Below are 10,321 nucleotides of genomic sequence, written 5' to 3' on the forward strand. Positions count from 1 at the left end.
TTTGTTTCCCTTCCTTCAGCAGAGAACTTGAAGTGGTTCCGTGCTCCTTGGGGGGAAATTACCTACTTGTGGACTCTTCAGAAAAACGTCTCCTTAAGAGAGGCGGTGTGGTTTTGAAGCGGCCCGGAAACTCTTTCTTTTCCTTCGTCCTTTTAGTTGAGGATTTTGAAGGAAAGCGGACTGCTTCTCTTTCGAAGAGTAAGATAACTTCCAGTTAAATAAAAGCAGCTACGTTTTCTTGGCAGGAAGAATGATTGCCTTCGCTGGATCAAGTTTGGCAAATGGACTGCTCCCTAATACAGCGGCATACCAGAGGGCTTCAAAACACTAAATAAATAAGCGCAAGATCCATCAGTGGGTTTATGGAAAATCCAAAGTACAAAAAGAAATTGGTCTCAAATTGAAGAAGTGTTGGTTTTCATATCCCACTTTTCTCTACCTTTTAATTTCTCAGCTCTCCCTCCGCTTCTTGGTCAGCTTGCGTGCCTTATTCCCCCCGCCCTCTTCAGCACACTTAACTATCTGACAACTTCAGAAATTGTTGGCGTCCCCCCACCCCCACAGCTTAATGGGGAAGAGAGAAGGCATCGCCGCAGGGAGAAGAGGGAAGCCACATACATGGATGGGAACTCCAGAGGTGGTGGAGGAGGAGGAAGAAGAGTTGGTTTTTATATGTCGACTTTCTCTACCACATAAGGAAGAATCAAACCGGCTTACAATCGCCTTCCCTCCCCCTCCCCAAAACAGATCCCTTGTGAGGTAGGTGGGGCCGAGAGAGTTCAGAGAACACTCTGAATAGCCCAAGGTCACCCAGCAGGCTTCATGTGGAGGAGTGGGGAATCAAACCGGGTTCACCAGATTAGAGTCTGCTGCTCAGCTGGAGGAAAGGGAATCAAACCTGGTTCTCCAGAGTCCACTGCTCTTAACCACTATGCCACATTAGCTTTGGTTATGAAGGGGGAAACGGGTATATATGTATAGTACATTTCCAAATTTGGTTAGACACAGAGGAGAAAACAGTGCCAAATAATTGCCTAACAATTTTGTCCAATCAACTCCACAAATAAAATCCACAAATTGCTTTATTAGCCCTCTGCCCTCACCCAGCAATGCTGGCTTCTCATTTGGGGGCACGTTATCCAACTGAAATTTACAATAAAAATTTCTACAAACTGTTTTTCACATTTACAGATGTTCTCATTCCTACTTGGCAGGAGACGCCACCCTGTCGCCATAGGCGGCTAAGCAAGGTGGCAGTTTGCAAGCCAGAATGAAAAGGCACATTTCGTTCTCTTCGCAGCTATTTTTCTGGAAACTCCCCCAAAATCTCTTAATATTAGGAAGTCATTTGATTTAAAAAAATGCTTACATGAAGGGCTTTTTTTTTCTTTTAAATTTGACCAGGAAATATTCCACAGACACAAACAAAAGATTGATTTGCAGCCAAGGGGAACAAAAAAGTTCTTCTTTCTGGCAATTTGTGGCTTGACTCATCTGACCAGCATGGCTGTAAGCACTGGGGGAGAGGAATCATCTTACTCAGGAGGAGTACCACTGTACACCCTCTCATTGTTTTCTGGCCAGAAAGCTGAGGGTAACTTCCAAAGGCCCCCGTTGCCTTGGCAAGAAGTCCGGTCTAGAGTTCCGATTCTCGGAATTTCCAGCCACTTTGCTTTCCCATGTCCACGAGCCTCAGCAATTGTGTGATTCGATTCTTGCTTTCTTCTTCATGGCAATGGAAGGTTAATCCCCTCGGCACCAAGCCTGGACCAAGGGGGGGGGGGTGTCTTTCATTCAGTCTCTTTGTTCCGCAATAATTTCAGAATATGCTTTTCAATCACCTGCTGCACTAGAGGCCGAGAAAGTGGAGGGAGAGAGAGCACAGAATAACATCACAAATTTAATTATTTAACCCTGCGTCCATGTTCTGCAATATATATATATATTTAAATTCTTCTCTAGGCTTGGTTTTTGGCCCAAACCAAACTCCAGTGTATCTTGGATTAGAAAAATGCCCCACAAGGAAGAAAAATGTTCGTCGTGGTGGAACACGTGGGGTTTTACAACAGCCAATAGGGTTGCCTGCTCCAGGTTGGGAAATACCTGGAGATTTTGGGGGGGTTGGAGCCTGAGGAGGACGTGGGTTGGGGAACGGAGAGACTTCAATGCCATAGAGTCCAATTGCCAAAGCGGCCATTTTCTCCAGGGAAACAGATCTCTTACCGGCTTGAAATCAGGTGTAATAGCAGGAGATCTCCAGCCACACCCTGGAGGTTGGCAACCCTAATGGCCAAACACCCAGAGCCTGAAAACACACTTTCATATGAGGTGGCAAATAAGTATTAATCATAACTTAGTTTTTAAAGTTTTGTTGGTGGCTTGGAGCATTTTTCAACCCCAAGGGCATCTCTGTGGTGAAGTAAATGTTCTGCAAATTATTAGGCTCAGTTTTCTGGAGGGGGTCTCTCCAGAGTGCTTAAAAATGGTTCCCTTGCTCAGAATTTTTAGTTTAAACAAAAAACGGGGTATTTTTGTACCCCGACACATTGTAAATTGATCAAAAGGTCAAAATCAGTGTAGTTCTAGGGTTGTTTCATGTCCCTGGGGCTTTTTTGTTTCTAGAAAGAAAACTGTTAAGCGGCTGTACTTTGGGGGTATCTTTTACTAACATTCAGGTGACAGTGTCATAGGTGGGAATGGCACAACCGGGGAAAAATTTACCCCAGGCTGTGGATAATAAATAAAGCATGCCCCATCCACAGAGAAGAAGAAGAGTTAGTTTTTTATATGTCAACTTTCTCTACCACTTAAGGAATAATCAAACCCGCTTATAGTCCCCTTCCCCACAACAAACAGACACCCTGTGAGGTAGGTGGGGCTGAGACAGCTGTGACTAGCCCAAGGTCACCCAGCTGGCTTCATGTGTAGGAGCTGGGAAACAAATCCGGTTTACCAGATTAGCCTCCGCCGCTCACGTGGAGGAGTGGGGAATCAAACCCGGTTCTCCAGATCAGAGTCCACCGCTCTTAACCACTACACCATGCTGGCTCTGGGTGTACGGTGGATTCTTTTATCTGCCCCCCACCCTCCCCCAAAGCGTGAATCAAAGCATCTTGAGCTGCTTCTGGAAAATGCTCAGGCTTCAGCAACTCTCGGGAGAAACAAATTCCAGAAGGGAAAGGCAGCCATGAGAACAACATACCTTCCCAACTCTAGACCAGACCACAGGCTTGGGCCTATCAGCCCTGCCATCCCAGAATACCCCTCTTCCCCACAACTTACCTTTCTTGTGACCCAACGCCACCGCCAGATCCATTGGTGTGTAACCGGAATCTGCTTCAGTGGTAAGGTCGGCGCCTCGGGCTGAAACCAGAGAACGATTGATGTGCGGGAGTCCGCTTTAACTGCAACGCTAATGGCTCTAGGCCCCCGAAAGGCAGGCTTACCTAGCAACGTCTCGACGCACTTCATGTGATTGCCCCGCACAGCGTACAGGAGTGGGGTCCCACCATTCTGTGGAAGCAAGCAAAGAAGGTCACGGGCACGGAGCCAGGGGTGTGCGGGGTGCCCTACCTTTGCTAAGCACAGACCTAGACACGGTCACTGGCATACCTGTGGCGGGTTCATCATATATTAGTTTACATATATTCTTGTGTTTTTTACATTATTCTACTTTTCCCATTTTTATTACTGAAGTTTTTACAATAAAAAGGAATTTTTTTAAATCAAAGTTTGCATCATTGCTTGAGGTGGCTGGTTAAATTAGATAACGGATTTTCCACTGAAATACAAAATCTAAAAAATTTAGCCACTTATCACATCATCAAAACAAAACCTCGAAGTAATTGGGAGGGTGGCCGCGAGGGAAATGGCCATGCATAAAAGGCCCAAGGTTACCACAACCTTCAGAGGTCGCATGAAGCCTGCTTGCTTGCGATTTGAGTATTCTCTCTTGCTTTCTTACCCCTGAAATATGAAAGTACCTCACGTTTCCAGGCAAGCCCGTTTGGGGGGCTCCCCACCACTCTATGCCACACACCCCTTGCTCGAGCCGTGGTGGCTTGCAAATGCTAAACTGGTCAATAGCCAGAAGATGAACGGATAAGAGATACTGGTTTCCATCTTGCCTTTCCTGCAAGGAATGCTGTTGACCCTTACAACAGCTCTGAGAGGGAAGGATCTTTAGAGCATGGCTAAAATTCCAGCCGAGAGGGCCTGAGTTGACCCACATATCCCCACGACCCTGGCCACAGTTATCCATCCCTGCTCTTCCACTCACATGAGGGGTGTTTCTGGCTCTCCTAGGCCAGACCTTAGGGTTCCCAGTTCTTGTTTGGGAACTACCTGGAGATTTTTGAGACGGAGCCTGAGGAGGGCAGGATTTGGGAGGAATTCAAGGCCATAGAGTCCAATTGCCAAAGCGGCCGTTTTCTCCAGGGGGAACTGATCTCTGTCGGCTGGATATCAGTTGTAATACTGGGAGATCTCCAGCTAGTACCGGGAGATCGGCAACCCTAACTGCACCAGACTGCTCTTCCCACTGCACAAGACTGTCTCTGTAGGTGTTTGGCTGCTCGAATTGTTACCCAGTCGTAGGTGTCGATGTCGACGTCCTTCTCCAGCAGCAAGACGATGATGTCGGTGTATCCTCCTGTGCTGGCGAGCGACAGAGCGCTCTCCCGCTGGTGCGCCAGGGCATGGGGGTCAGCGCCCTGCAGAGAGGAAGCGGGTCAGAAACGGGAAAACAAAGTCGTACCCCAGCACCACCAGGGCTGCCCCCCCCCCCCGAGTCCTTACCTGTTCCAGGAGGCAACGGACGGTTTCAATCTCTCCAAAAGCCGAGGCCCACATCAAGGGGGTGAAGCCTCGCTCGTCCGGTTTGTTCACCAGGTTCTCTCCTGTAAACGGAAGAAGCAGTTTGGCTTTGTATGTATAAAAGAGCCAGAGTCCAGTAGCATCTTAAAGACTAATGATTTCTGGCAGGGTATGAGCTTTCGTGAGCCAGCGTGGTGTGGTTAAGAGCGGTGGTTTGGAGCGGTGGAGTCTGATCTTGAGAACCGGGTTTGTTTCCCCACTCCTCCACACAAAGCCAGCTGGGTGACCTTGGGCTACTCACAACTCTCTTAGAGCTCTTTCAGCCCCACCTGCCTCACAGAGTGTCTGATGTGGGGAGGGGAAGGGAAGGTGATTGTAAGCTGGTTTGAGTCTCCCTTAAGTGGTAGAGAAAATTGGCATATAAAAAACAACTCTTCTACTTCTTCAGATACAGCTAGAATGTGAATCCATCTGTCCTTAAGTAGAGAAGAGTGAATTTGACGCACATGTGGCAAATGTAAATGTCAAAACCAAGTAAATAACATTAGCAGGCAAGATTAAGGAGAAGAGTTGGTTTTTATATGCAGACTTTCTCTACCACTTAAGGAAGAATCAAACCGGCTTACAATCACCTTCCCTTCCCCTCCCCACAACAGACATCCAGTGAGATAGGTGGGGCTGAGAGAGTGTGACTAGCCCAAGGTCACCCAGCTGGCTTCGTGTGGAGGAGTGGGGAAACAAATCCAGTTCACCAGATTAGCCTCCGCCGCTCATGTGGAGGAGTGGGGAATCAAACCAGGTTCTCCAGATCAAGAGTCCACCGCTTCAAACCACTACACCACGCTGGCTAGGACTGGCTTGGATGCGGTGTGATATGCAGAGGGGTAGTAGGTGTGGAGAAATCAGCATGGGTAATGAGGCAGGAATCCCAGGTCCCTATTCAATCCTGGAGAATGCATTAGTTTGAGTTTCATTATTAATTGTAATTCAGCAGTCTCCCTTTGGAATCCCTTTGGAAGAGAACTGCTACTCTAGTACCTGGAGGCTGGCAACCCTAGGCATTGCTTGTACGAAAGTACAGGGGAGGTCTCCTTGCATGTAATTGCTTAGCTTCAGGATAAAGCTGGACAGGAGTGTTTAAATTCCAGGCTGATGCGAAACCCTCAGTTCATTCGGAAATCCAGCTTCTCACCTTTCCGCAGGTTTTCTTTCAGCAGGGTAAGTTCCCCCTGAGCTGCTAGCTGGTAAATGGAGAGCGCTGCGGGGAATGGGAAGAAAGAACAGCAATTGAACCTTCAGCTTGTGGTTTCACTCTGATGTGTACTTACATGGTCTGGGACCATAGTATCTGCGGGACTGCCTCTTCTGGTATGCCCCTCAGAGAGCGCTATGCTCTACAAGAAACAATCTTGTTGGGAATTAGTCTACAAGTTTTGTCTCTGCCAGGATCATAAAAAGGGTTAAATGTTTATGTTTCGTTTACACTGACGATCAATCGGTCAGATCAAGAGCTATTGGCCATGTGATGTTCTGGCACGATCCTAAAAGCATCAGTTGAACTGCCGTTTCAGTTAAGAAGAGACTTACTTCATTTCACTTCTTTCTCGAGTGGATAATGTCAACCATATTGTTCACTGTGTTTTAAGCCTTAGAGCCTGTTATCCACGTGTGGGCAAGAGTTTAGGAAACTAGTTGTCGTTATAAGGTATTAATTTATATTCCAAGTTTACCCTCTTTTTGATTAGTAAACCTCTACGTAGATTGAGATTGGGAAGGGCAGCCATGAAGGAGCTAGAAAAGGTTCTCAAATGTAAAGATGTGTCACTGGCCACCAAGATCAAGTTAATTCATGCCATTGTATTCCCTATTACTATGTATAGGTGTGAGAGCTGGACAATGAAGAAAGCTGATAGGAAGAAAGTAGATTCCTTTGAAATGTGGTGTTGGAGGAGAGTGTTATGGATACCGTGGACTGCCAAAAAAACAACTCAGTGGGTTTTAGATCAAATCAAGCCTGAACTGACCCTAGAAGCTAAAATGACTAAACTAAACTGAGGCTATTGTACTTTGGACATATTATGAGAAGACAAGAGTCACTGGAAAAGACAATCATGCTAGGAAAAGTTGAAGGTGGCAGGAAAAAAGGAATACCCAGCAAGAGATGGATTGACTCTATAAAGGAAGCCACGGCCCTCCACACACACACACAGACGTCTTGTGAAGGAAAGCAACGTGTCTTGAATCTTTGTGAGTGTGTCTAATTTACGATCCACAAGATCACAATTTATCACAATCTATCTCAACAAACTGCTGGTGTTCCCCAGCCTAAAAAGTATCCGGCTGTCCTCAGCTAGGGCCAGGCCTTTCTCTGCCCTGGCCTGTCTGGTGAAATCGCCCCTCCAATGAGACCAAGGCCCTGTGGGACCTTAGGGAGTTCCGGTTTAATACCAGTGCTGGCCTCCCTAATCTAACTTTAATTTAACTTTCTGTTATACATCATCAATGAGAGCAACTGCCCTATGAGGAGCGGTTAAAACGCTTAGGGCTGTTTAGCTTGGAAAGAAGGCGGCTAAGGGGAGAACATGATATAGGTCTATACAATTATGCATGGTTTGGAGAGAGTGGACAGGGAGAAGCTTTTCTGCCTCTCTCGTAATACTAGAACGTGGGGTCATCTGCTGAAGCTGGAGGGTGAGAGATTCGAAACAGATAAAAGGAAGTATTTATTCAAGCAAAGCATGGTTAAATTGTGGAACTCCCTGCCCCAGGATGTGGTGATGGCTGCCAACTTGGAAGGCTTTAAGAGGGGGGTGGACATTTTCATGGATGAGAGGGCTGTCCGTGGCTACTAGTCAAAATGGATACTAGTCATGATGCCTACCTATTCTCTCCAGGATCAGAGGAGCAGGCCTTTTATATTAGGTGCTTTGGAACACAGGCAGGATAATGCTGCTGCAGTTGTCTTGTTTCCGGGCTTCCTAAAGCGCATCACATCCTGGGGCAGGGAGTTCCACAATTTCACTATGCAGATGCACGGTTGGCTTTAGTTTCACAAATGGGACACTGAACTCGAGAGGATCATCTGGCTCTGCTGAAGGGGATACTTACTGTCCAGGGTAGCTGGTAAAGCAGAAACTTCATTGCCCCGCTGACGGTTTGTCAAAGTGGTCGAATGTTTCAGGATCCCACCATCTGCATTTGCAGGCAAAAAAAAATACTAGTTTAACTGCCCCCCCCCCCGAAGAATCCATCTTTATTTGAAGAAGAAAAGTTGGTTTTTATATGCCCACTTTCTCCACCACTTAAGGAAGAATCAAACCGGCTTACAATCACCTTCCCTTCCCCTCCCCACAACAGACACCCTGTGAGGTAGGTGGGGCTGAGTTTGGAGAGAACTGTGACTAGCCCAAGGTCACCCAGCAGGCTTCATGTGGAGGAGTGGGGAACCAAACCCAGTTCTCCAGATTATAGTCTACTGCTCCTAACCACTACACCACGCTGGCTCGCAACAACAATACCCTAACCTGCCCTAAATACTAGCAATCTAATTTTTAGTTCTTTTGTACAACTAGAATTGGATGTGCGAAGAAAATCCTTGCAGGATGAGACCAAAAGTATATCCAGAAATTATTTACTTACATCACGTATACCCTGCCTTTCTCCCCATCAAGAACCTAAAGCTGCTTACATCATTCTGTTCTCTTCCATTTTATCCTCAAATTTTTTCCTCACAACCCTGTGAGGTAGGTCAGGCTAAGACTGTGTAACTGTCTCAAGGTCACCCAACAAGCTTCCATGGCAGAGGAAAGATTCGAACCTGGGTCTCCTAGATTCTAGAAAGACACTAACTGCTACACAACACTTGCTGTCACAGAATCCTACATCCCAAAGAGGCCAGCCAGTCGCTCTGGAAAGCCTACAAGCGAGGTATGCTAGCCAAAACCTCCCTGCCGGTTTTGGTCTCCAGCCATTGGTTTTCACAGATACACTGCCTCTGAATGTGGAGGTTTCACCTATCCCCAAAGGGAAATCAGTAAATGAACATTGTTTTGGTTCTTACACAGAATTTGGAATGTAAGGTTTTTACCACTGCCGACCAGCTGCAACATTCATGCAGTATTGCATCCACATGAGCAGTGGAGGCTAATCTGGTAAACTGGGTTGGTTTCCCCACTCCTGCACATGAAGCCAGCTGGGTGACCTTGGGCTAGTCACAGTTCTCTCTGAACTCTCTCAGCCCCACCTACCTTACAGGGTGTCTGTTGTGGGGAGGGGAAGGGAAGGTGATTGTAAGCTGGTTTCATTCTTTCTTAAGTGGTAGAGAAAGCCGGCATATAAAAACCAATTCTTCTTCTTCCCATTTGACCTCTTGTCAATTTCCGCCCCACCTCTGCTAACTCACCGTTCAAAGCCGTCTGTTCCTGACCAGGCTGCAGATCATCTCTGTCCTCCGAGTAAGGGTGTAACTGCAGGATTATTGAGGCGTCTGCCTCATCCCCGTCGCTCACAGACACCTCCAGGTCTCTTACTAAGGTGGCCCGTGTCATCTCAGCGCCGTGAATTCCTTGGGAGCTCTCAACCCCCCTGGCCAGGATTCTGGGAGGAGTCCCATAATCTCCCATGGGTGATGCTGCCCTTGGTGGGCCTGCAACTTCCAGAGGGCCTTGAAAGACAACGGTATAATATTCTATTTGAGTCAAACATTTATTAACGGGTTGCCGCCACAAATTGGCTTCCGTTATAATAACGCAGACGTCATTTACGGTATCACTAAAGGTTCCCAGGATGAACCTAGCCTGTTTTCATTGTAAAGGGGCAGTACGTATCCTTTGCTACACCTGGCTAGAATACTTTTGACATTGGTGGGGTACACAGAGGAAGCCATCTGGAAAAGTGCTCTGAATAATCATATTGGCATTCAAATAAGAAAACTCACCATAATTTCATGTTTTGGCTACAGAATAATTAAACGTGCTTTGGAGACTGAGGGATAGGGTTGCCAGGTCCCTCTTCACTACCAGTGGGAGGTTTTTGGGCAGAGCCTGATGAGGATGGGGTTTGGGGAGGGACTTCAATGCCATAGAATCCAATGGCCAAAGCAGCCATTTTCTCCAGGTGAACTGATCTCTATCAGCTGGATATCAGTCGTGATAGCAGGACATCTCCCGCTAGTACCTGGAGGTTGGCAACCCTACTGAGGGAGGGAAAAAGCAACTTAGCTGCTTGCCCCGAGGCTTGGTGAGAGCAGCAGACCAGGCAGAGGAGGACAGTTGCCCTTTGTGTTGGCTCTGTATGCCCAGGATAACAAAATAATTACATTCTGCTAAGTTTACATTGCTGGTAGGATGAAGGCATGAGAAATTAAACCAAGCGGGGGTGTTTTTGTTCAACCCCTTCCCATCAGGAGCAGTCTATCTGAGCATCATGGATCCCACCCAGCGCCTCCCTCACTTCTGAAAGTGCATTTCGAAGGGCTCCTTTCCCCCCCACCCAAATCACCTCTTGC

General features: G+C 47.1%; 1 protein-coding gene across 1 annotated transcript; it reads right to left on the reverse strand.

Moving 5' to 3' along the window:
• Positions 1-1,784: 1,784 nt before the first annotated feature.
• Positions 1,785-9,437, reverse strand: RFXANK (regulatory factor X associated ankyrin containing protein). Its single transcript, XM_056845073.1, has 8 exons — positions 9,218-9,437; positions 7,924-8,007; positions 6,008-6,073; positions 4,798-4,898; positions 4,587-4,712; positions 3,447-3,513; positions 3,283-3,363; positions 1,785-1,849 (listed from the first exon to the last, which is right to left on the reverse strand). The coding sequence occupies exons 1-8, from the start codon at positions 9,435-9,437 to the stop codon at positions 1,791-1,793; spliced, it is 804 nt and encodes a 267-aa protein (XP_056701051.1). The 3' UTR covers positions 1,785-1,790.
• Between the last annotated feature and the right edge of the window lie 884 nt (positions 9,438-10,321).

The sequence above is a fragment of the Euleptes europaea genome, chromosome 2, assembly GCF_029931775.1.
Source record: "Euleptes europaea isolate rEulEur1 chromosome 2, rEulEur1.hap1, whole genome shotgun sequence".
NCBI classification, from domain to species: Eukaryota; Metazoa; Chordata; class Lepidosauria; order Squamata; family Sphaerodactylidae; genus Euleptes; species Euleptes europaea.

Bases quoted from the DNA above. Each gene is read 5' to 3' on its own strand.
- RFXANK (XM_056845073.1), bottom strand. From the start codon at position 9,437: ATGGGAGATTATGGGACTCCTCCCAGAATCCTGGCCAGGGGGGTTGAG. The intron at 4,713-4,797 runs GTAAGGACTCGG...TCCTCTCTGCAG, and splicing joins TCCGTTGCCTCCTGGAACAG to GGCGCTGACCCCCATGCCCT. The intron at 1,850-3,282 runs GTAAGTTGTGGG...CTCGGCCTCTAG, and splicing joins GGCGTTGGGTCACAAGAAAG to TGCAGCAGGTGATTGAAAAG.